The sequence below is a fragment of the Dunckerocampus dactyliophorus genome, chromosome 14, assembly GCF_027744805.1.
Source record: "Dunckerocampus dactyliophorus isolate RoL2022-P2 chromosome 14, RoL_Ddac_1.1, whole genome shotgun sequence".
Lineage (NCBI taxonomy): Eukaryota > Metazoa > Chordata > Actinopteri > Syngnathiformes > Syngnathidae > Dunckerocampus > Dunckerocampus dactyliophorus.
Window position 1 is genome coordinate 7446975 of NC_072832.1, and position 26255 is coordinate 7473229.

The 26255-nt window shown below is 40.4% G+C and overlaps 2 protein-coding genes across 10 annotated transcripts in view; one reads left to right on the forward strand and one right to left on the reverse strand.

Annotated features, from left to right (window-relative positions):
• The window catches only part of LOC129193614 (prominin-2-like), a 37129-nt gene extending 18502 nt beyond the window's left edge, over positions 1-18627 (forward strand). For 6 of the 8 annotated variants that reach the window (XM_054797943.1, XM_054797940.1, XM_054797938.1 and 3 more), the window contains 17 exons: positions 1890-2056; positions 4273-4341; positions 6315-6357; positions 6432-6543; positions 6637-6789; positions 8573-8696; positions 8766-8839; positions 8914-8989; positions 9065-9163; positions 13978-14040; positions 14945-15022; positions 15104-15157; positions 15248-15301; positions 17326-17373; positions 17453-17539; positions 17630-17742; positions 17919-18627. In XM_054797943.1, coding sequence (XP_054653918.1) covers positions 1890-2056; positions 4273-4341; positions 6315-6357; positions 6432-6543; positions 6637-6789; positions 8573-8696; positions 8766-8839; positions 8914-8989; positions 9065-9163; positions 13978-14040; positions 14945-15022; positions 15104-15157; positions 15248-15301; positions 17326-17373; positions 17453-17539; positions 17630-17742; positions 17919-18159 — 1655 coding nt within the window. In that variant the 3' untranslated portion in view covers positions 18160-18627. The remainder of the gene's footprint in view (positions 1-1889; positions 2057-4272; positions 4342-6314; positions 6358-6431; positions 6544-6636; positions 6790-8572; positions 8697-8765; positions 8840-8913; positions 8990-9064; positions 9164-13977; positions 14041-14944; positions 15023-15103; positions 15158-15247; positions 15302-17325; positions 17374-17452; positions 17540-17629; positions 17743-17918) is intronic. The other 2 variants (XM_054797945.1, XM_054797944.1) reach the window with 2 other exon arrangements.
• Positions 18628-18916: 289 nt separating this feature from the next.
• On the reverse strand, positions 18917-24222 carry LOC129193612 (BLOC-2 complex member HPS6). 2 transcript variants are annotated; one of them, XM_054797937.1, is made up of 3 exons: positions 24098-24218; positions 23722-23813; positions 18917-23605 (listed from the first exon to the last, which is right to left on the reverse strand). In XM_054797937.1, the coding sequence occupies exons 2-3, from the start codon at positions 23776-23778 to the stop codon at positions 21314-21316; spliced, it is 2349 nt and encodes a 782-aa protein (XP_054653912.1). In that variant the 5' UTR covers positions 23779-23813; positions 24098-24218; the 3' UTR covers positions 18917-21313. The 2 variants fall into 2 exon arrangements, with proteins under 2 accessions (XP_054653912.1, XP_054653911.1); XM_054797936.1 differs by having other exon boundaries at positions 18918-24222.
• Positions 24223-26255: the final 2033 nt, after the last annotated feature.

The window sequence follows — 26255 nt, forward strand, 5'->3', positions numbered from 1 at the left end:
TTTCCAAAAATGACAACTTTTATTGTGCTTTGATTTTGACAATAAAACCTTTTTTATAAATATTTCAACTTCATGCTACTAAAATGACATTTTTCCTCATACTAATTATTCTTGTGAAATGATGGCTTTTTTTCCTTGTTAGATTACAACTCTTCTCTTAACATTTTGACTTTGGATTGATTTTCCCATTTTTGCTGCTGTTTTTTATGAAGTTTCCTTGTTAAATTAAATTTTTGGACTGCGGTGCGGCCCGATAAAATCACAGCCGCAGGCCACAAATGGCACCCGGGCCGCACTTTGGAAACCCCTGAACTACATGATGCAGCAAGTTAAGCTACAGTATGTTGCAGATATGAGACGTTGACACTAAAAGCTCTGTATTGCCTTTCATTGTAGGGGAAAAAACTGGCCGATAATCACGTTTTTATGCCAGTATCGGACCGATAATTAACTGGCTGATATTATCGAACATTCCTAAAGTTGAGGTCATAACCTGCGACAAGCTCAAACTCAAATCAGAACCTCTAACGTCACTTCCTCTCGACACATCTTTTCGGCCGCCATTAAGGTCCGCTGTGGAAGACAATTACAATGACACACGATCAAGCGCAATCGAGTTTTTTTTTATCTACGTCTTAAATGGCTTATTTACTCTTATTATGCCTACTACAGTATATTGGGTAATACGAGTGTAAAGCCATTAAAAGTGGCCAATACAACACATTGATACAATAGCCAACACAGGATGTACGTGGTCCAAAAAATGAAAAAACAAGCCTGTTATTCTATTTATGCTTAATGTCTTGTTTTCTCTGAATCATGAGTTGGTGTTATGTATATGGGTGTTATGAAAGGATGTATTTAATGTCTACCATATTTAGAAGATCATAAACAGGTATCCTATGCCCTGACTATGAAAATATTCTTCTTTTTAATATTGAGTCCTACTTGGCAGAAATTCACTTATCACGGCCGAGTCTGGAACCAATTAACCAAAATAAACAAGGGAAGACGGTATCTCATTAGCCACCAAGACGTCGTGCATTCATGAACATTGAAATTTTGAACATCAGCATTACAACACAAGCAGGTAGCCAGAATGGTGCACGATTAATTTCTTCTTAAATTATGCGTAGTATATGCATTATGTATTTTTTGCTTATTCCCTGTCTTGTGTATTTCTGCTGTGACAATTTTGACAAATTATGCTTTTTTATTTCATTGGTAACTTTATTTTATTGATATTATGTTATTGTTGAAATATTTTAATTACTATTCTGTTCAACTTACCTGTCACAAAATTCAGTAAAAAGAAAAATTGTTTTTGAACAAAATTTGTATGCTGTATGTTTAATTTTTTGAGTATCGGTTCGATCTTCGTTTACTAGCATTGCTTCACAAGTGCTGATTTTGCACCGTTATGAGATATAATATGATAACCCTAAACAATAGCTATAGTGAGCCACAGTGCTAATATCACTGTAGCTGATAGTTGACAGTATACGACAAAAGTTAGCTCAACTTCCATTTCTAGCACTTCTAGCATTTCTAGATGGTTGGCGTTTTACATTAAGATGTGGAGCGAAGCCTGTTTTGTTTTTTTACAAAGCTGTCTGAGCTTATCACTCTAGAGCTGGGTCAAATGTGGTATCACGTCCATGACGGAGGTGTTTACTTCATATTACTGTATAAAGGCGACTGAGCGCTACTTCCCCGGAGCAAATCAGATTTTTGTCATAAACAGGATCTGTGCACACACATTACTGTGGGAACATCATTAAATAGTACTTTTTGAATAATAGGTGACTTCAATACCATTTTTACTCATAACTGCTTGATGAAGTCCTGTGCAATGTGCTGAGACCTTTTACTAATATGTGTATCTGCAGATAAACAGGAGATAGAGGGTGGACTGAACAGCCTGATAGACTCAAGGAAAAAGCTGGTGGACAGCCTTAATGGCTTAAAGGATCTTAATAATCGCATCAAAGGAACAACTAGCAAGACTGAGTGTAGATGCCTGAATTTACAACCGAGGACTGTCCAAGACATCCAAGTAAGTTGAGAAAAACCATGCAGCCATTTGATTGAACATTGCATTGGTCTTTTTGATTGTACTAACTGGTTCCTGAGAAGAGCACAGAACAGTAATCGCCCTCTCTCATCAACAATGTGTGACTTTATTTGGAGGCCTTTGAAAAGATGCTGTCAGTGCTTATCGTACTGACGATGGCTTAACGCAGGGGTCGGCCACCTATAGCATCAAAAGACCCATTTTGCCTCATCTGCCAGTAAAAAAAAAAAATCACCTGGGGCTGCAAAACATTACACTGTTTACAAACTTGTAAAACTTGTAATATTTTTTAAATGTTACCAGTTTAAACAAAATAACACACAGAAGTGCCCAGTGCGTGTGTAGGCCGACTCTGAAATTATTTAAACACTTACAGTAACTCTGCAAGCCTTTTTGAGTGGTTCACATATTTGTGTAAAACTAAAATGAAATGTCGCCAACTTTAACATAAAAAAGCCCATTAGGGTTCACATATGTGCATTGTTTGCTCAATACTGTTTATGCCAGTGCTGAATTGTCATCAATAACCATTCTATTGGTCCTGTCCTTGACTTTGCAGAGAGGCATTCTTTTGATTATTTCCTTTTTTATATTTATAATTTGGAGAATAAATGCTCTGATATTTTTATGAAGGATTTTCATGTTATCTTCATCTGTGAATGCCTTGCCCCTCCTTCCCATCTCATGTGCAGCCCAGTGTTGCCAACTTGGCCATTTTCTCGATAAATCCGGCGACTTTATCAACCCTCTTGGTGACTTATTTTCTCAAAGGCAACTAGCGACAAATGTAAGGACTTTTACTGACGTCATTGGGAGATTTTTCTGGTAGACGTAAACGTGAAAGCACATTGTTCTGCGGTTGCCACTGTAATGTCCACCCCACCACACAGCAGTCACAAGCGGTGAGTGCACCGTCAGCTCCCTCATGGCACACACTATCTGCCTCTCCCGGAGCCACCACCTCGGCGATTAGCCTGTCACAGGCACCGAGCACATAGCTACTGTGCACTTCTCGTTATAAAACATGTTAAACATGTAAACTTGTTAATTACATACAGTCAAACCTGTCTATAGCGGCCACTAAAGGGAAACGGCAAGTGTGGCCGCTATAGGCAGGTGGCCGTTATAGACAGGTTGGTGGCCATTTTGAATTTGTGCACGCACATATTAACATGTCTGTGATTAGAAGCTTGTTGTGTTTGCAGATACATATAATTATACTGTTACATGTTGACCAGTAGAGGGCACTGTGGGATTGCGGATAAAAGTTGTAAAGAACTACTAGGTTAATAAACCGCTGTTAATAAAGCGATTAAAGTGCATCGGCAACGTGAGTCTCTCCTTCCCCACAAGGGGCATTACAGTATTGACCAGTGCACATTGTCTCACACCAGGAAATAAACGTCACTGTCTGCAACAAGCTCCAAAGAAGACGGCTTTTTTGCAAACTGACAGTTTGTGTGGATCTTGTGAATGATTGTGACTGAGCTATGACTCAGTAATTAATTAGTCTACACACGACGGCTTCATTGCTTAAAAAACGAAACTTTTTCGTGCATGAAGCTTCTGCTTGAGTCGGCATTTTGGCCGCTATATGCGGTCAGATATTGACCAAGGGATACAAAATGGGTGGCCGCTGGCCGTGTTAGACAGGTGACCGCTATACACAGGGTCTATAACACATAAATTTTCTGCGGGGGGGTTTGTCAGTGGCCGTTATATACAGGTGGCCGCTAAGACAGGTTTGACTGTACATAGTTTTATTTTACTACCTTGTAACTTGCTTCTGACACAACTCAAAACTTGCTCACTTATTTTTCTCTCCTGTGCAGTGAGACTCACAGCATACACTAGCCTAGCTCCCCCTGCCTTGCTCATATCCAATCAGCGGTCAGAACGCAGTCTAGATGCAGTCACGGATTTGTGGTGAATCGGTGATTTCACATTCTTTTCAAAAATGCATGTCCAAAACTTCACCATTCTCTGCGAAGGGAGCCAAAACAAGGAGGCTGAAGAGCCGCGGGTTGCCGACCCCTGGCTTAATAAAAAGTTGTTTTTTTTAGTTGATTCATCCTTCTGCCATTTTCTCTAATCTTTCCCTCCCACACTCATATGACACATACAGACTCAACATCTCATCACCGCTAATAAAACATCAGAAATGTCAATGTACTGACAGTATGTCTTTTTGTCTCCAGGCGTTGGAGAACCTGGACACCTTCAAAAACACCTTCCGTGATTTTGATGTCAGCTCAATGGAGGAAAAGGTATGTTACAGTACAGTTCAAGGGTGGGTGATAATAGACATTTTGGTATCGATTCGATACAGTGTAAATACAGGCATTGATGATATCCTGATTTTGTCCTGTTCATCTTGATTGTAATCACAATAAAATACATTTTAGCAAACAAAATCCATCCATCCATCCATTCATTTTCATTTTGCTTATCCGGGTCTGTGCCGTGGGGGCAGCAGTCTCAGTAGTCTGGGCTTCCCTGCTGAGACTGCTCCTCCCATGACCCGGAACCGGATATGGATGGATGGGATCACAGGTTTTTCAAAAATATATGAGTGAACGTTGAATACAGCTTATTAGTCAAAAATGCATATTCAAACAAACATTATGAAGGTTTTGCTTCAGTTAAGCATTTTCAAGCATAAAAATGACAAAATGAACTAAAATGAGGCGTGTATGGGAATGCATTCATAGACGATGAAATGTAGTATTCTACACTGGTCACTAGGTGTAAGTAATGTTTAGGGATGTAAATCTTTGTGATAGACGACTCAGTTTGAAGCTGGACTCAACCATAAGAGAGGGTGAGGAGCTCATCTACCTATTTATATAAAATAAATAGGTAATACTTGCCTCTGTTGGTCTGGCTGGTCAAGTTTCGCACCCTTCTTGAAATTTAAACCAAAGACGTTCCAAACTTTATTATTTTTTTACTGCTTTGTTGAAAATGTTTTGCAGCACGCATTCAGTTATGGTAAGATATGGAGCATGCGGAACAATCCTTTCGCCGGCTTGCAATACCCGGTGCATGTCTCCACAGTCGATTCATATAAAGATTTATGGCTGATACAGGAGGCTTCCGCTGGCGCAGCCAAATCGTTTGCTCCTCAAACCGGATATCCGATTGTAGTTATGTGATGAGGTTATAAATCAAATTTAGAAGGTCGTGAACTGGTTTTCTATGCTCCTAAATATGAAAATATTCCATTGATATTGAATCCTACTTAGTGGAATTCAGTTGTCGCGGTTGGTTCTGGAACAATTTAACGGGGTTACTGTCAGTGAATCATTTTTCATGTGTTGCGTTAATATACCGGACACCTGAGATTGTCTATTCTTGGTTTTGAAATTTGTGAAATGAAAAAAAAAGACACCAATTTTTTCATTGATGTGACTCAGTTGATAGTGATAGTCAAGAAAATACTATACTTTGATTCTTGTGTAAGACTCTGAATCTCCCCACAGTGAAACTAAAGGAGTGTATTTTTAAAATCAGGGTGATAAATCCAATAAAATATTTAATCGCAATTAATCACAGATAGGATTTTTTGGAAACGGATTTTTTGGAAACGTATGATAAATGTCCTAAAACCTTATGACATCTTTGTCTTAAATACTCTTAGTAATATGGGATCAGATCTGCACGCTCACTTCTGCATTTGTCCCCGCATATTGAAATGACACAAGCACTTCAAGTAGCTGTCTTCGGCATTGCCTGCCGGTCACTAGCAGAAAGAAGAAAAGAAAAGAAAAAAAAAAAGCTCCTGTCTAAAAAATAGTTGAGGACACTCATGTGTCAAGTTACGCTGTATAAATGGCAATAAAAAAATTACCTGCAGAGCTCCAGCACAGCGTACAGCTACTTGAGTTTCAGCTGCAATGTGAGCATATTGACGCCAGTTGCACGCAGAGCCAGAGACATCTCTGTGGATTTCTATGAACACTCTTGATCATCTCCATGGTGCTGTCCCATATCCTGTTTTGAGGCTAAGCCATTCGAAATACATTGTCCATTTTTGGTCAGCATCAACTGCAACACCGCTGCGCTTCCAGAAACTACGATGTGGGCCTAACTTAAACTAACTTAAAACCAAAACAAATTAAGTAGAATGTGGCTAATGTATATGTAGGCATGTAGGTGTATGTATGCTCTGTCTTTATAGTCCATTAAATGGCTAACAAGACATAAAAGGACATCCACAAAGATAACCATATGATTGTAGATCTCGAAGTTGGGCAGCGATATAAACATCGACAAGTTAGAAGGTGAGTGACCTTGACCTTCTCTTCTCATCTTTCACATACTGAAATGATAGCTTTAAGTGTTTGTGTTTCTTCAGTCCCAAACCTGAATATTGCATCCCAGATGCAGTTTTTGACTACTTTTGTGAATAAGCTGTCAGCAAGTATCAGCAAGTACGGGGAGAAGCTGAAGACAGTAGAGGGTTTCAGGTAACAAGACTTCATTCAAGTGCACATCTTGTGATTGACTGCAAGAGGAAGGAAGGAGGCAGCTCAATAATGCTGAGGTTATTTCTTCTCCAGATGGCCGATATGTGTAGTCATGTGTTTCGTGGTCGTACTAGTGTTTGTGTGTAACACCCTGGCTCTCATCCTGGGCCATTCTGGTCTGACACAGCCCATCGACCCAATTGAGCGCACATGCATGACCGACGTTGCGGGAAAACTCTTCACGATGTGAGTGCTGGGCTGTCATTCACAGTGATATCATACTGTGGAACCCTTTGAATTACCTTGTGTATGAATTGAGCTCTATAAATAAACTTGCTTTGCCTTGCTGTTACCTTCACTGAAGATGTGACTGTTGCCAAAGACAATGATGTGGCAGCAAGATCAACATCTTCCTCTTCAGCACCACCTTCCTATTTTGTTATGAGTTATTTCTTGAATTCAAGAAGTGTTTCTCAACTTCTTTATCAAAATGCTGGCACTTACAACTTTCTTGGGCTCCATTTTATGTTATTGAGGTGAGAAACACTATTGGGTTCAAGAAAAAACTGACATAACAGGAAGGTGTTGATATCGCTATTGTCTTTGGGAACCTTAAATGTTCATATATCCCTTTCATTCATCAGAAATATGTATTATGCGCATAATGAATTGTTTTCTGCATGTAAAACTATAAAAAATGGTTTGTGTTATAATTTTTGAGTTATCATAGACAGGCGTCGGACATATATACGTAGACGCCACATCGACCGCTGCTCTGTACATCAACGTCGCCGCTGCATTGGATGCGTCAAGGCTGCGCTGTAAGGGATTACAAGTAAATGTACTGACATTAATTAAAGTTAATGCCTCTCGTTTATATATTATATATTCACACACACTAATATACTTGGGAAACAGGCACCAAAAACAATGATTGTTTTGATTGTTTTTGTACAATATCATTTTGATTGCTTTTGGTGCCCAACTGTTTTCCAAGTATTAGTGCGTGTGTGAACATATAAACAAGAGGAATTAACTTGAAATGTATTTGTAGAAAGGCGCTTTATGAAAGTAAGTACGTTTACTTGCATTCATTTACAACACAGCCTTGACACATACAATATGGCGGTGACCTTGACGTATGGCAGCAGTGGGCAAACCCAGTCGTGGCATCTGTGGACAGGTGACATGCGATGACTTCCACTTCAAGCTAAGGATGCCAAAAAGGACGGTTTTGTGATTTAAAAAAAAAGAATACATTTGGATTCACGCTGTGTATTAACACGACAATCGTGGCATACTGTACGCTAACTGAAAAACGTACGCAATCGAGGCAGACTGTATTAATTGCGGTTCCACTGTATTCATGATTGCTGGGTTTCAACCATGATGACCTAGAGGCCGTTGCTGTGAGCAGACGGGGGCAAGCATAATATACGGCCACATACACACTTAGTATGTTTGCAGGTGGGTTGAGGATAAGTGGTATAAACGGTTTACTCTCCACTGAACAACAACATCTGACCATGACCCGTAAACCGACGCTGGGAAAAGTGCAGCCTGCCACTATGAAATAACATAACATAGCAAGTTTTCAAGTTTTTTTTACTAAGAAAATATTGTGTTGTGATTTGACTTGCTTGATGAGCCACAGTAGACTGCATTGAAACATTTTATGTATTTTGAAATATTTCAGTTATTTTAAATACATATGCTCCACTTTCATTGTGTTATATGGTAACTTTTTATTTCAAAAATAAAATTTAATTTCAAAACATTTTAGAGCTGTAGTTACTATACAGTGAAACAGTCAAACCGTGATATTTTTGCCCAAGGTTATATTGTCAATCTTATACAGACCAATGCCTATTGAGTCATTTTCAGTGGATAGGAAATCTAGCAAAAATGGTTGCAGAAGTCTCAAGACACAAATTAATTGCTTTAAAAGCTCAATATATTATTGTAGGTCATAAGATGATTTACAAGATGAATCCATAGCTGATGTTTGAGAGGTAACTTGTATTTTCAGTGGTGTATTTGTCAGCTTCTTCTTCTCCTGGCTGCTCATGTTGGTGACAGTCGTGCTCTTCCTGGTGGGAGGCAATGTTTACTCACTGTTGTGTCATCCCTGGAGCACCGGAGAACTGTGGCAGGTGAACGTACGCAGAATTTAAACAAGGAAATGCACATTACTGACTGAACATGCTCTTCTCTCTCGACAGATGATCGATACCGCAAGTGATATTCTACAGTTAATGCCACAAGGATTCGATGTCACTCCCAGTGGTGTTTATACGTAAAGGCACAAGCAAACATGCACAAGCCTTTGCTGCGTCCCTCAACTAATAGAACCAACCTGTTTGTGTGCAGAAACTGCGCGAACAAAACGTCTGCGTTGAAAGCGCTCCAATTGGATAAAAAGTTCGACATTACAAAGCTTGATAAAGTCAGTCTTTCTCAACTGTCAAATATAACAACAAATTTAACATTTGAAAAGCTGATTATGTCTCTTTTCACGCAGGCCCTACAGGACATTGAAACTAAATTACAGGGGATCACTGTGTCTGTGGACTTCAGTACCTACACAAAAAAGCTTGACGAATTCCCGGCATTACCGATGGTAGGCTATAATCTTGAATGTGTGCCTAAATATGGTGTGAAATCGTACATAAAATTGAAGCTATACAGTCAATGAGCCTGCCTGTTGCTTGCCTCTAGCCCAGCATTGTATACATGTTATATGCATGGTGTGGGCTGAAGGCCGAGTTCCTAACAGTCATGCGGTCGGAATCAAAATAAAAACAAATTACATAAAATAAATGTTAATAAAGATATTTTTATGCTCTGCCGAATGAATGGATTTCACTGCCAAGGAGAGTCCAAACTCACCAGGAGGTGGTAAGACTTTACAAAAATATAAATATTTTTCAGATAATTAAAAAACATTGTGTCTCAGAAGTATCTGAAAAAAATTTCGCTAATCAAGCAGTCTGTTTTCAACTTTGTCAATTACGTCGCCACGGTTACACAGAATCTTAACATAGTAAAAATAGCAGTGCGGGTTCTTTGCTGCACAAGCTGTACAGTACAGCACCCTGGCTCAGCACTCCCCTATAGCAATGCATAGTTTTACTCTAGAAAGAGATTTTAATTTTAACTGCATATCCCATCCCTTTTTTCCACTAAAATCCATGGTCATGATCCTTTACTTTTTTTTCTTACTTTCATACAATTCACTATGACGAGCGAGGTACACCCTGGACTGGTCGCCAGCCAACCGCAAACAGTAGACACCTATAAACAATAGACATTCACACCTATGGACAATTTAGAGTCGCCAATTAACCTCACCTGCATGTTTTTGGGAATGTGGGAGGAAACCGGAGTACCCGGAGAACATGCAAACTCCACACAGAAATGCCCAAGGGAGAATCAAACCCAAGTCTTTCCCATCTCCAGATTGTTCCTGTGTTGGCCAACATGCTAACCACTAGACCACCGTGCGACTTTAACAAAAACCACAGGAATAATATGTAATATGTAATAATATACAGTATAAACATTGTCTCCATATGGGGGTTCATTTTAAATTCGGGTAAACAAAAAAAACCGTATTTTTTTTATATTTGCAAGCAACCGCAAATTATTTAGTAGTCTAGTCGCGGTTGTTTATTTACATATCCCCCACGGCCCCTTATGTAAAGCCGTTATGACTCAGGCATGGTATGATATCGACATAATTTTTTTAAATGATCATATCCGAGTCCTTATGACCAAACTCAAGCACACCTGTTGTGCGAGGTTAGTCTGAAGACTAACCTTGCATTTAGTGTGAGTGGGTAACAACAGACTTAACAACTCTCAAGTTCTCATATAAGTCATTGTCCGAGAAGTGTTTCTTGTGAGTGGTAATATGGCGGCCGCGCGGCTTCACAAGTCATTGACCAATGGTTCGATTCTGCCATGGGCATTTCTGTGTAAGTAGTATAGTAGATATAATCAGAAAATTAGACATAAATAAGACAACATAAACTCACACGTTAGTAGTTCCCACTAGGGATGTCCCGATCCACATTTTTTGGCATTTTTTTTAATAAGCTTTTGTTACAAACATGGAATTGAATATGGTGATGGAAATAGCTCTTCAAAGCATTAAAAATAATGCAAAAAGTATTGCATTGTATTTATTACACGGCATTTTGTAGAAAACCTCTGCGAGTCAGGTCCCTATCTGATAAAAGATGGAAAAAATGGACAGGGTAGGACTAATCATTTGTCATGGTTATAGATCAATTTGTTGTGTGATAAAAGAATATACAGTCATTGAAAAAATGAGTAGACCACCCTTGTTTGTTCAGTGTATTGATCCATTTTAATGCCTGATATGACTACAGCAGGGGTCACCAACGTTTTTCCTTGTGAGAGCTACTTTTACAAAATGAAAATGGCCAAGAGCTACTCATTTTTGTAACATTTATTTTCAGAGCTTATTTTAAACCCAAACAAAGCGAATATGCTTGTTTTACCAGAACATTAACAAAATGCTGGTGTCCACAACTCACATTTTGCATTTCAGAATGCATTTCTTTCTACTGTCTTTCATTATTAACTGAAAACCTGAATGAAAAGCTGGCTTGCGGGCACCTCATGTGGTCGTGGGGGGCTACCTGGTGCTTTTTTTTTTTTTTAAACAAACAACGCAGTAGTCATTTATTGACGGTCCCTAGTAAACACAACCAGCGGTTAGAGCCATATGCAGCCCTATGAAATCCAAATTCCATTTTATTTTTTCCTGAATTTAGTTTTTTTCAGATTTTTTATTTATTCATTTTGAGGGCTGGAAGTTTGATGTGTGTGTGGAAATGGGTTTTAACTGTTGCCAAGTGAGCTCGCTATCTTGAGTGTCTCATGTAGCCGTGACTGTCGTCCTCATTTCACACACAACTTGCGTGAAGTCAGTGAGTAGCGCGCACACAGCTGCATAAGCATGCTCCTCTACATTAAGCTACCCCAGCTAGCTATTTCTGTTCATGAGCTCACGCTCTGTGACGAGAGTTTGAAAGTTTTTTCACCGACTTCGCTAATGATTCTGGTTGCCGCGAGGGAACTCCCGCTGTAGCTTTGGAGCCGAATATCCAACGTCCAACAGGAAACTGACTTCACCACGGCACACCGCGAACATGCCTGCATGGTGGTGTTATGCTTTTTTCTTCTTGTCGGTGGCGAGAGTCGAGTGGCAACGAGCTTTGAGACACATCACCGCACCGATGGTGTTGGTGTGTGGCCCAGAGTTAGAAAGGTTATACGGGAACCATATCGGCCCGATCTCGTGGCTGAAGCTGATATTATCCGATCTTCAATATACAGCGGCTCGGCTGCGATCCCGATCCTGAAGATTGCAGTGGTTATTGTCTCATCAATGTATTGTAATGACGGCTTTACACCTTTTTGTGTGTGCCACAGTGTGTACAGTATGTGTTCACTAGTTGACCTTACTGGCGGGTGGACAGATCTGTAGAGGACAGAAAGTGACGTTGGAGGTTCAGAGTTTTAGCTTGTTGTGGGTTATGGCCCCAACAGTAGCCTGTGTTATTTTGACAATTATGTTATTGTGCCTGTCCGCTAGCACTATGCGCTATGGAGAGGTGGCTTTGGAACAGAAGTTTATTCCTGCAGTGTGGTGGAATATATGAAGAGGACATGCGAGTGAGCTCCTCAATAACAACAGGCCTGTCAGCCAGCACAAAAATAGACTAAAGTGTAAAGAAAGTCAATAACAAAGGTCATGAAATTGATACAATAAATAATGCAATCCCATTAACTTAAATGCACATAACTGAAGCACCAGAAATGGAATCAAAGAAAGAAATCGTATATACAGTACCTGCAGTGTGGTGGAATATATGAAGAGGGCATGCGCGTGAGCTCCACAATAACAACATGCCTGTACAGGAATAAGGCACGCTCACGCACACCCCCAGTAGGAGAGAAAAATGTGGCTGCTAGCTAAATGGTTACCTTGCTCTCCACAGTCAAAAGCATCCCCAAGACCATACTACACGACATATTATTAAAGAAACATAAATAGGTAACAACATGGGTTCCATATGGTTAATATAAAACAATATTTTAACCACTGAAATGTTATTACAGAACTTAGTTGCTCCCACACCAACGTACCTGTCAGCCAGCACAAAAATGGACTGACAACTTGAGCAACAGCACGACATCCCCTGAACCTTCAAAATAAAAGCTCATACCATGACAAAGGAAATACAAAAATAAAGTAACAAATGTTAAATTATAGCTTAAGAAGAAACCAAAACAAATCACAAAGTAGGGATTTTGGAGAAATTAACCCATAAACAAAAACATTTCAGACATGATAATTCATGTTTTTTTCCGCATCGGTTACACATGCTAGCGGATGTTTTTAAAAAGGCAGCGGACGCAAAATGAGTTCGGTTGTACTTTATTAAAGTATTTATCAATGTACTCACGTTATTTTTTTATCAATCCTCATCCACAAATCCCTCATCTTCTCTAGTCGAAATGAACAGCTGGGCAAGTTGTCCATCAAACACGCTAGGTTCCCTCGTCATTGTCAGTCAGTCTCGTGCTGTGCGGCTCCTCAGAAATGATACCGGCTTTTGCGAAAGCTCGAACAACAGTGCAAGCAGACACGTTAGCCCAAGCATCCACAATCCATTCACAAATTGTGGCGTAAATGCGCTGCCTCCCAGTCTTAGTAAAGCTGTGTGGCCATCTGTCATCCATCGCGCCCACGCCGCTCGCAACTTCACTTTAAACGCCCTGTTTGCACCGATGTCCAGCGGTTTGAGTTCCTTGATGGCAAAGCTCCGAGTTAATTTGATGCACTTGGTTTTTCACAGCGGCTGTGAGATGGAAATACTTCCTCCACATGCGAACCATGAATTTATTGATGTTGAATTCTCTCACGGATGCTCCGTTCCCATGTTCCCCCGTGTAACTGATAAACTGTGTAAGCGTGTCTCTTCATAGGTTCCATTTTCTGGGGTCTTTAGCCAAACCGATGTTGTTTTGCACAATGCACATACCGGCACTGTATATTTACTGGGGGCGTGCTTTAAGCGTCCTCTTTCACGCGCACCCTTCCCCCTTGAACGTCCGCATGCTGTCCTCAGTCACGTCCGCCTTTCCTTTATATAAGCAGCGTGTCGGCTGGAAATGCTCCCAGTCAGTCAAGCGGAGCGCTCATCAAAGTCAGACAACATCATTTACAGATTTTGGAACTCGATGCACACATATGGTGCGCCGCATTATAAGGCGCCCCGTCCATTTTGGAGAAAATGCAAGTGTGCCTTAATGCTGGTGAAAACGCAGTACTATTCTTGTCATGTATGAGTTCACTAATGTCTTTAAATAATGCAAAAATGAAATTACATGTTTCAGATGCCTGAAATCGATCTGACCCAAGGAGTTAACGCACTTGATCAAGCTGCTCAGAATCATCCAGTGAGTCATTAATGCTTATATCAGTTGTCTTGATCACTTGATCAACCTTAACTTTTCCAGCGATGGCCACATATTGTAAGAAAAAGGATGCAACGGCCACTTGATATTTTTAGATATGCTAACAAGTTATGCATCCCAGCTTTGTGATACAGGTGAAAAAAGCCCATGAGTACTATGAACTTGCTCTTGTCTCCCCCTTTTTTTTTTTTTTTTTACTGTTTTCTTTCAAATAAACTTTCCTCTTACACAATCTTGGTAAATTTTCTTTTCATTGTATAGTATTATGACTTTATTACCATCATTTTTTGACTTTATTTCCATAATATAACTTACCCCAACCTTATTTTCCAGCGTTTCTCATAATTGCGACTTTTTTTTATAACATGTTTTCTTTGTATTTAAATTCTCTGCGACTGAAATTCATTGTCCTAACATTTTGACTTATTGTAAAACTATCTGCTTTTTTCCCTTTCTGCTGCTGCTGTTTGTTTTTTTTAATTTCCAACGATTTCAGCGGTCTTGTAAATTTTCTTCTCGTAATTACTGTATGTCTTTATTCCTGTAATATTTTGGCCGTATATAACTTTTTGTTCCACCAAATTTTCCAAAAATTACAACTATTATTGAATATTTCAGCTTTGTGCTACTGAAATTACATCATTTTTCCTCATATTATGATGTTTGACTTTTTTTTTTTGGTAGATTGCAACTTTTAAGAGAGATTGTATTTTCACTTTGTCCTTATAAAGTCGTTGCTCTTTTTTTATGGTTAAGTTTTAGAATGTGCTGCGGGTCAATAAAAAAAAAACTGCAAATGGCCCCCAGGCCGCACCTTCACCGCTGGTCTTGATTGACTACAATGCCTGGTATGTTTTTACTGATGGACTGTTTTGCTTCTCTTAAGGATGTAGACATTGCTCAAGAGTTAAAACAACATGCCAAGGATATGAGGAATATTCAGGAAGATATCGAAAAACAAATGGTGTGTAGCTCTACTTCTACCTTTTGCTTGTGATATTCTCCATGTTGCTTCAGGACACAAATGTATGCTTTAACCTTGTAGGAGGAAATGAAAAAGGGTTGGAACGCCCTTGAGGACAATATTGGAACACTGAAAGTGAGCACACTGAGTAGCACATTTGAACCTCACCAATTCTTCCTTGTTAATGCATTTATAAAAGGCTTCTTGTTGTTAATCTGCTTCCAGGACAGAATGAAGAAATTGTCAGATCAAGGCCAATTGAACACCATCATCAAAGACGTGAGTAAGCATGCACCGGTCTCACAAGCGTGGGTCCTGTTTTTTTTTTTACCTTTCCTTGAAAATCTTTGCAGTGGATTTTGAATTCATAGTATGTGATTAAACCTTAACAAAAGCTCTGTTGCAAGAAGCTTCTGGAAGCCTTTACAAAATGACTGGTCCTCCCAAAGCTTCTATTGCAACTGAGCCACAAGCGAAATGATTATAAATGATGAATTATAATTATTATAAATTCTCAAAATAGTGTGACTTTATTTGTGGAACTTTTGTTTTGACACAATTTGACATTTTTCTTGTGCATTTATCAAACAGTGACTTTATATACTACTCAAAAAAAGTGAAGGATATGCACAACTGTTGTGTTAGAGAACAGCGAGTTGCGCATTAAGTGTGTTAAGTATTGAACGTGCGTTAAAAATGAGAAAAGCTCAAATGAAATTGGCCTGTGAAGGTTACACAGCAGTACATTGTAGCTTCATCCGGAAATGAAGAGTTGAAAATGAGGGAAGATAGTCGCAGTGATACATCGTGCACACGTGCGACTTTTATCTCTTACTGACTTTTTTCGTAATTTTGACTTTGACTTATCTCGTAATTATGACTTATTATCTATGGCTTTCCTATCTCATAAGTATGCCTTTTTATCTTGTAATTTTGACTTTTTATCTCATAATTATGGCTTTCTTATCTCATAATTATGACTATTTATCTCGCAATTCTGACTTACCTCCTAATATCACTTTATAAGTATGACTTTTTGAGCTGATAATTAGGACTTTTTAACTCAGAATTTTGACATTTTATCAGATAATTATGACTTTTTTTTCTCGTAATTTTGACTTTCTTATCCCATAAGTATAAGTTTGCTGAGTTTTTATCTGGTAATTTTTAACTTATCTCCTAATTATGACTTTCCTATATAAGTGACTTTTTATCTCATGATTATGACTTTTTCCTCATTTCTAATTTTTATCTCAAAATTATGGCTCGGAATTTTGACTTATCACCTAATTATGAATCTTGTCATTTAGACATTTGATCTGATAATTGACTTTATCTCATTGACTTTTTATCTTGCTATAATTTACTTTATTTCATAATTTTCTTTAATCTTGTGATTATCTCCTAATTGTGACTTGGCTAACTCATAAGTATGACTTTTTATGTCTGTGTAGGCTCTCAGTCGTACAGGAGTTGTCCAACGAGGGAAAAGCTTCTTGAGACGCTGTGAAGAATGTGTCGGACGTTTCGCTCCTCGTTTCGCTCTTCGGATGAGGAGCGAAACGTCCGACACATTCTTCACAGAAGTACAGATGACGTCTCAAGAAGCCTTTCCCTCGTACGACTTTTTATCTCTTAATTTTGACTCTATCTCATAATTATGACTTACCATCGTGATATATACTGTATATATTTTTTTATTTCAGAGGTGGAAACATTTGCAACAAATTTTCGTCATACTAGTATCTCATAAAGTCGCAATGTTTTCTCTCATACTGGTGGGGGTGTCACAAGATGTCGCAAGATTAAAATGTGGCAGGAAAAAGTCTGGTGAGCACTAGGCCTGGGACGATAAGAAATTAATCACACAAGAAATGAACTAGATCATTTTGCCATGTGCATGTTTCCTCCAAACAGGCTATGCATTGTCGCGGTTGTTCCATAGAACAACGGAGTCATATATTCGTCTCGGTGGGTAGAGGCGAGCCCAGAGAGTAGAAGAGTGTAACGTACTAAAATTAAAAATTGAATCAATCTACCAACTCGTCTCGTGAACTAAGAAGAAATTTTCATGATTTTTTTGGTAATTTCACATGTTTTCAACTGTTTTCAGCATGTCCGTAATACTCTTTTGCACAACCGGTCTCTGCGCAGACAAGCATAAATGCATTGTATTATAAAATAGTTCACGATGGCTCACAAGGATTTTTTTCAGACTTGGAGCTGAAACAATTCACTTCATTCGAAGATTTTTCTCCCATAGCCGCAATATTTGTCATTTTTCTTGTCTTTGTTGTCCTCAGGTGGCTATCCGGGAGATAAAAGACTTCATTAAGCGGTCCATATCAATGGTAACAACATTTGGATGACTATTAAGGCGGATGTGCATGTTATTTGCTCGGTTGACAATTTCCTGACTTCTGTCCTCAGGTGACCGAGGACTTTGATTGTCAGCCGATTGCTGGATTTGTGGACTCTGCAGAGACCATCCTGTGCTCACGACTTGTGGAGTCTCTGGTGAGGAAAGCACATGAGGGACTGATTAGTAATGTTATTTTTTGCATTTGCAAATTTTATTTTGCATGTACTCACTCTCTTGTCTTTCAGAATGCCTTCTGGTTCAGTCTGGGATGGTGCATCATCCTCTTCATCCCCTCCACTATTTTCACTATGAAACTAGCAAAGCACTACAGGAAAATGAGCCGCGTTGATATCATTGAGTAAGGAGTTGACACAAATTGAATGTGTTCTAATACAACAGAGTTGTTTGGAATATTTGAAATAACCCTCCAAGTAAGGTGACCAAAATATTAGAAACAGCTCTCAATATAACGCAGCGCAAACCACAACCACAATATTAACCATTTTATTTCATTAATTTCTCTACATTTGACAGCTTTTTCTATCTATGTCCAGCAGCGAAGTCAGCCAGAGATCAAAGAGCAACAGTGGCTCAATTGGCACCCGCAGAGCAAAGCGCCGTCAGAAGACTCGGCGCACTCGGACGACTTAGACCACTCAGAGCATTATGTGCACTTGGAGCACTCGGCGTGACCAAGGAGACACCCCCACCAGATACATCAGCCTCATCCAAAAACCCTGAGACAAGAGGAGACGACGTCAATGATGAGGAGTGAAGAAACCTAGAAGCAACACACGTCATTTCAGACATTGTATTTTATGCAAATGCTCTCACTGGACTCAACAATAAGCCAATATTAGAAAATACACATGTTAAATAATAAATAATAATTAAATACCCCACAGATGCCGTATAAGATTAGGTTGTACAGGTGTGTCTAATGTTGTGTCCAGTGGGTGTGTTAGGTCAAAGGCATGCTGCGTTGTGACTATTGTAATCAATTCCTCTCTTTCGTAGCCATCTACTACCAATGACAGCATATTTAACCAGAATGAACTTGGGCTTTTAAAAAATGAAAAATCAAAAGCACAATTCATGGTACTGATTCAGTGAGGATTCTTTTCGGTGTGAAATTAATGCATGCGTACACGCTGCAAAAATATCCACCTTTTAGTCTTGCTTAGGAATGTTTTTTTGTAAATATGATTTAAATGATTTTTTTGACTGCTGAAAATGTTGAATAAATTGCTCAATTATACTGTCGATCCTTTTCATTAATCTAGATTAAACACCTGTTCACATTTTGACACAGTATATTATACAATAGGGCTGCGCCAATAGATCGGCCAAAGGGGGTCACCACTTAATGGCCATGGGAAAACGTGGGTCTCAGGATGAGACCAGTTTAAAAGGATTATCGTGCAAGTGTACCTAATAATGTGGCCCTGTGTGACTATGAAGCATCCGCCGCCACGGCCCTTTTAGGACACTCCGCTTACCACCTGGGTCCACATTTGGACGCCGCTGTGATTCTCACATCTTTATGTGGAACTTGCCCATTGGCTGTAAAAGTAATCACACATTCTTAAGCGCAATGCTCTTTCTTACAAGCGAGAAGGCTTCAACATCTACAAAGACAACAGTCTTGCAGTATGCAACTGAGCTGAACTTGATATTAAAGCTCCAATAACATTCAATTCTACAATCAGAATCCACAAAAGTCACACTGTTAAGTTTTATCACACTTTTATAGCATTCACGTCCACTCATAAATACTGATACACATTCGTGGCTTGTTTTTACAAAACTGTTGTGAAACCTTTGTCAGGGCAGATTAATATTTAACCCCTTTAATACAAGGAAAGTGTTCATCAACTTAGCAACTAGCAGACACGACGACACTGAGCATCGTTGAAGCGAAGTAACAGCAGAAAGGACGATCATTAAACTGAAGCAACTGTATTGGAAACTTCACAGTGGGGCCGTCAGCTGTTTTTCTATGCTCATTAAACACTGCATCAGAGACTACGATGTCATCCGCTTTGGCTCCTAAAATGTGACACTTGGGTCAGTTAGAGGGCAAATACGCAATTGGATTGTCGAGCTGCAATTTGGACCCAATAAAAAGTGAAAGAAATAAGCACATTAAAACGTAGAAAAAAAAATACTGATTGAGGTGACAGCAAAAGTGCAAGTAGTTTTTACAGCATAGACGTCAACAGATGTCCACAAGAACATGGAGTTCTTTAAGTCATTTAAAAGGAAGCCATGTCGACATCAACACAAGTACTTGTTGAAAATAACTACAGTAAAAAAAAAACAAATAAAACATTTTTACCAAGTTTGGGTTGAAAAAAAAATTATATGATAAAACAGCAAAAAACTGTGGACCAAAGCAAAGGGTGGCAGTGTCACTGGTGATAGGCATAATAATCACTTACTTATTGTTAGGAATCAGAATTAATTGATTGCAGTAATCCCTTGTTTATCGTGGTTAACTGGTTCCAGGCCTGACCATGAAGAGTCAATTTCTGCAAAGTAGGATTCCTTATTTATAAATGGAATACTTTCATAGTTATGGCATACACAACCTGTTTACAATCTGCTAAGTGTGTTTTTTTTTAACATTAGAGCCCACTAGACATGAAATAGCACCCATATAGTCACCTTTACATTCCTATTAACCAATATAGTAGATATAATCACAGAAAATAAGCTGGAAATGTGTTCTGGACATGTGGACAGGAAGTGACGCCGGGGTTCAGAGGTGAGTTTTAGCTGGATTTCGGCCACAACAGGAGCCCGTGTTATTATTGTGAATATTATTTAAAAAAAAAATAATGAATTAAAACATTTAAGGTAATTTAAAGTATTTGTATTTCAAAATAAAATATACTAAAGACTATCAAAATATGACAAATATACATATATTTAAAATATTTTAATTAGAAAATGACATTAAATATTTTTTATGTAATATTTTTAATAGTCTGAAGTATATATGTTAGTCCGTGTTATTATTATGATGTTATTGTGCCTGTTGTGAGATCATCTCACCGAACAATTGGTGACACCTCGTGACCAATGTAGAATACTACATTCAGAATTCCTGGCATTTTTAGCCCACTTCGCCATTTTATGCTTGAAACTGCTTAATTTAGCACAAAAAAAGCTAAAATTGCGTTTTCTACACCAATAAGCCATATTCAACCACAAAACAGTTTGACTTATTAATATGTTTCAAAAACCGTGATAGACTTGAAGCTGTGGAAATCGAAACGTGAGAAGGACGACTGCGGAATTGATTAAAGCAACTGAGGCATAATAAGGTGCACTAATTTGCCATCACCAGCAGAGGTCGCTGGTAGTTCAGTCTCAAGTAGTTTGCTGTGGAAAGAAAACACGACGTAAGCCATTGGAAATTGAGCTGCATCCACGAAGCAGTATAATATATATATGAATTAATATAACAGTTAATAATTAACTAATTTATTACATAAATGCTGGGAATTTAGATGAATGCCCAGCACAAGGTGTACCCCCTTCGTCATAAGCCCATTTTAGCCAATCAGCAGCCAGAAGAAACTAATTTAAGGAAGAGGCACAAAAACTGTGCCAAATGGAGGAAAACGGGCATCGCATCACTAGAGACGTAAGCAAAACTAAATAAAGAAAAAGTCTTTTTTCAGACGTATTTAAAAAAATACTTGTGTTCATATGGACATGTTGGTCAGATTGTTGCCTGAAGCTACTTTCAATACTGCATATAACATATGGGGCAGCAGCAAGCTAATAACATCCACATGCATATAAAACTTCACAAGTGCGTTATTATGTACAAGTTAAAATTAGCGGCAAAAATTTACACTGCTAACATTGTCAGTAGTAATTACTTTTAAGTTCCAGTAGTCATGTGACACTACTAAAACTCAGCAGGTAGAAGAAGCATCGGGTATGGCTGCAAGGAGAGGAGAGCCCACGCTGGTTCTGGATTGTTCCATGGGCAAGCGGGGCGGTGCAGGGGGGGGGAAGGACGGGGACTGGAGGATGTCGGCGTAGCGCTGGCTAGGTTTGGTTTCCCTCTGGAGAACTTTCCTCAGGAGAGGTTTCAGGAGCCCGATGGTCAGCTGACCGCTCTGAGGGTGAGCAAAGGGAGCAGAGGATGAGGAGGGGCTGGACGTGAGGGACATGGGAAGGGATGATGGGGACTGTGGGGTGCTGGGCGGTGGAAGATTTTTCAGCACCAAGTTCAGAATGGTGGTGACAGTGAAGTCCTCAGGGCACAGGGCCCACAGCATGTCCAGGTAGGGGTCCAGGTCTCGGTGCTGGGTCACCTCACACAGCAGCGTGGTGAAAATCTCCTTATTCAGTAGCGGGCTCTGCTTGGAGAACTTCTGGGCCACTTGGGTGACCCGCTCCCACTGCTGCTGCCCAATCAGGATCCTTAGCGCCTGGAGGATGGCGTTAGGCCGCCCACTGACCATCAACAACTCCACCTCTAGTTCCTGGTGCTGGTTTCTGTCTTTTCTCACGGAGGACAGGACGGCCAGGGCACGCTTGTAGAGCGGCATGTTGTTCTCGCTCCAGGTGGTGGCCGCTAGGCTCAAGCCCAGCCCTGCCGAGCCTTGCTGCTGCTGGCTGAGCTCCAAGAACCTGGGTAGCCAAGAGGGCTGGAAACGTAAAACCGAATGGCAGAGAAGCTCAAAGATGGGCAGGGTGGCGGGTGAAGTGGCACTGGAGGATTTGGATGTACAGTTTGCATTGTGATCCGCCGTGGCTGGGCTGTGCCTGTGCTGTGAGCCACCGTTTGCTAGCGTGAGTGTGGCTGGGAAGCTCGGAGGGGGACTGAGGACGCTTTTCCACACATCTGGAGGGGCCCGGCTGGACAGAGAGGCTTCCCCGTTGTAGTGTAACTGGAGAGCAGCTTGGGCCGCCCTCCATGCCTGGCATGGGAAAATGCTGAAGATTGAGTTGAGGTAGAGCAGGTCGTTGTGATCCAGCTCGCAGGTCGATAGCAGCCGGGCTATTTCTTTCTCCATCAGACTCTCACAAAGAACCTCCACTTCTTTCACACTCCCCCTCACCAAACTCCCCTTTAGCTCCTCCACAGCGAGCAAGGCCCTCAGTTCAGGCTCCAGGGAGACTTTTAGCTTGTCTTGTCCCACTGTGCATCCTCCATTCTGAATTAGTTCTGATATTTTTTGCTTGGGTCCCGAACTGAGGTAGTCCCTGAGAATGGATGCTAAAGAGATGGGAGCCTGGAACCTGCCTCCTTTCTTTAGAGCATCCACTGTGAGCCGAGTGCTACTCAAGCTCCTCTGCTGGTAGTATTTACAGGCCTCCTCAAACACTGCTTCTGCCAGGAGGGCTCCAGGGCAGATGTTCTCCATTGTGGACTTCATATTTAGGTCTCTATTGTCCATTTCTTGTTGCACCACTTTATGAAGTCCAGTTTCTGAGAACAGGTAAGGTGATCCATCAGCCTGTTTAACAAATAAACCCCCCTCACTCTTTAGTATTACAGTTTCCAGCTCTCTGCCACATTTCATGTCTATCAGATGCAGATTTTGACCCACAAGAAGCACCAACGTATCCTCAAATGTGCAGAAGCTAGTGTGTGCAACATATTTAAGGGGGCAGTTCTCTGCCAGCTTGTGTATTTGGCGTAGCATCCCATCTTTCTGCAGGAGACACACCCAGCCTGTGTTGAGAAGCAGCAGCAAACCTCCACAAGCTGAAGGAGAGACGTCACAGATCTCAGGTGGGTCGAGTGCTGACACATACCCTAAGCAGTCTGTGATCAACTTCCTAAAGTCAGACTCCTTCGTATCAAGCGTTTTTAAAGGAGTGGCTTTGCATGTGGTGCTGACCATGAAGGAGTCCCGGCGGGGGCACCAGGAGAGGAAGAATTTGATCAGAGGAGATGCAGGAAGGAGACGCACATATTCCCCTGAGCTGATCAAGGTGAACTTAGGGTTGTTGTGGAGGGCGATTTTCACCCCTCCCAAAATGACAGCACCCTCCTTCAGCTCATAGTCCCGCCTGCAAACACAGTACCTCAATTTACTCCTGGCAGGGCTGAGCACAGGGGAGCTTTCCGAGGGCGGCCGCTCCTCACACCAGATGATAAGATTCGAGCAGGCGCACACAGACACCACACTGGCCCGGGGACTGTTGCACAAGTCGGATGTCTGCAGGAGACTCCAGCCGCCTTTGCACTCCTGGAATTTCCAAAACTCAGTTCTTCCATTCTTGTAAACTACAGCAGCAGACACAAAGTCCCTTTTGTTGTTGCTGTCATTATTATCCAAATATATAATATCCACAATAGGCACACCTCTAGTTGAACACAAGTCCAGTGTCCTCGGATTCTGGACCAGCTGAGATCTTTCATACTTGTCCAGAGTCACAAGACTGAGCTTCGGGTGGCTGAGGATGACATGAAAGTGACGTCCGTCAGGGCTCAGGCGAACGTTTGTCGCATTTAAACTCTCATACAGCACACTTTTGCTGGCATAATCCCCAAAGTCAGACAGCTGCTCCAGCACAAAGCGAGACATGACTCCCTGAAGCGAGTAGTGGAATGTAGCCGAATGTAGCCTCCTAGCTTGTGTATCGCAACGACCTGCTAACTGAATGGCATCCCGACATGTCATGTGAGCGCTTTCACTCGCTTTTAGGAAGGGCAATAAAGTCCGACATTGTTCGCCTACCGCTGAAGGAATATCAGCCGACGTCCGGGGAGTACCGTCGTTTACTGACAGGAGACGAAGAGTAAGTTTTGAAGAGCAAATGGAATGAGGATCATTCCGATGCTATGCTGCGATAGCTGACATCACGGGACTGTTCACTTCCGGATACACGAGAAATTTGCATAATGGGCGGGGCGTAGACGAAGGCTTGTATTTGCTACCGCCTGTATGTGTACAGTGAAAGCACGCTGTCTGTACAGTGAAAGCGGTCTGTCTGTGGAGGGCACTATTACACATGTTTGATATACACACGATTGCGCCCATAAAAGTCACTACGGAACCACCTAGGAAGACAAGACGGAATAATGGGAAATATGTCAAACCGGTACTTAAAACAGGAAAGACGCTGATAAATACAGCCAGTATATAGTAAATTTGCAACTGCTTTTCTTTTGAGTCCCTGCTAAAATATTTACAGTGACTGTGACCACTTGATGCTCGGAAGAAATTCATGGAGCACAATCAAAACAAACTCGACATGATATGACTGAATCACTGTGTAATTTACCATACGGCTTTCTTCAATTTAACTATCAATTCTACATGCTTGTGGCCACAAATGGCAGATTTTTAACATGTTTTTTTTCCTTTACTGCATACCACAGTATAGACAGTTTAAACGAGTCAGCTCCTCATTATGGTCAGAGGTGAGCTGGAGCTATCCTAACTGAAGAGGCCGTGTACGCCCTGGTTTGGTCGCCCGTCAATCACAGGACACATAGACAAACAACCATACACACTCACATTCACAATCATGGACAGTTTAGAGCAGGGTTTTCCACATTTCTTTTTCCATTGGCCCACAGAAATAAACATTGGAAAAATAGAGCAAAAATGCACAATGGAAGAGAGAAAAAATGCATTTAGAAATTAATAACTAATACTAACACAAAGTTTTGTCTTTAAATATGTATACAGTCGTCCATCACTCCATCACGGTTTGAACATCACTCACTCACTGTATTGCATTTTTTAGAAAATTAAGAAATGATCGCTGTTTCATGGTTGACTATGTTATTAATTTTAAAAAATACATATTTCAAAGGAAATGTTACGTATTCTTGGCTTAAATTAAGCATTTTCAAGCAAAAAAAAATATTCTAAATGAAGTAAATAATGTAATAACACAATAATAATAATGGTCATCATCATCCCCAACGTCAATTCCTGTCCTCACGTCCGAAAAACTATTTATTGAAACACATATTTATGTCTTAAATTGCTTATTTTTTCTGATTATAGCTACTATATTGGGTAATATGAGTGTAAAGGTGACTATAGGGGTGTTATTTACTGTCTACAGGGCTCTAATTGTGACGATTGGCCAATAGTACTGGATCTCAATAGCAGAGTCGAGACAGTCCGTGTAACAAAAGTTTATTAACAAAAAAAAACAGTGGAAAAAGGTACAAAAACACAAAAATCCAAAGTACAACAAAAACCTAGACCTAGTCGGGGGGGGCCTAATAACAAAAGACACGGAAAACTAGCAGGAAATACAAGAACTGAAAGTGCTGTGATAAGGTAGCAGAGAGGAAAAATAACTAACTAAAGTCGCTGCTGAAACCCAAGCGGGAAAAAGGCCTGGCAGGTAATACTGAGGTACATATGAACACAGGAGGCAAAAAAGGACCAGAGAGCAGCAAGTCGCAGGAGCAGAGTACTGGAACGAGAAGAGCATGTAGCAGACGAATCTGGCAAAGAATGCAAGTCAGACTGGCTTAAGAAGGCAGGAGGGTAATTGACCACAGGTGTGCAAATGAGCTCCTTCAGGCAGATTCGGTGGTGTGCTGCTACACATAACAGGTAGAGGGCAGCAGAGCAGCACACGGAACGTGACACTAATAATGGTAAAAATTGTATTTAGAAAGTCGTAAACGGGTTTCATATGCTCTAAGTAGGCATACGAAAATATTCTGTTGATTAATATTAATTCCCACTTTGGATCTGGAACCAATTAACCATGATAAAGGAGGTATTACTGTATAGCGTTTTTTCACCAATTAATCCTATGCAGAGTGTGAACCTACATCTCCAGTGTGGGGCAGGCATGCTAACCGGTAGATTGCTTTGCTAGCCATAAAATATGTATTCATATATGTAACCATTCAAATGTCAC

Excerpts from the sequence above, each read along its gene's own strand:
- LOC129193612 (XM_054797936.1), bottom strand. The coding sequence starts at position 24,040 with ATGACATGTCGGGATGCCATTCAGTTAGCAGGTCGTTGCGATACACAA.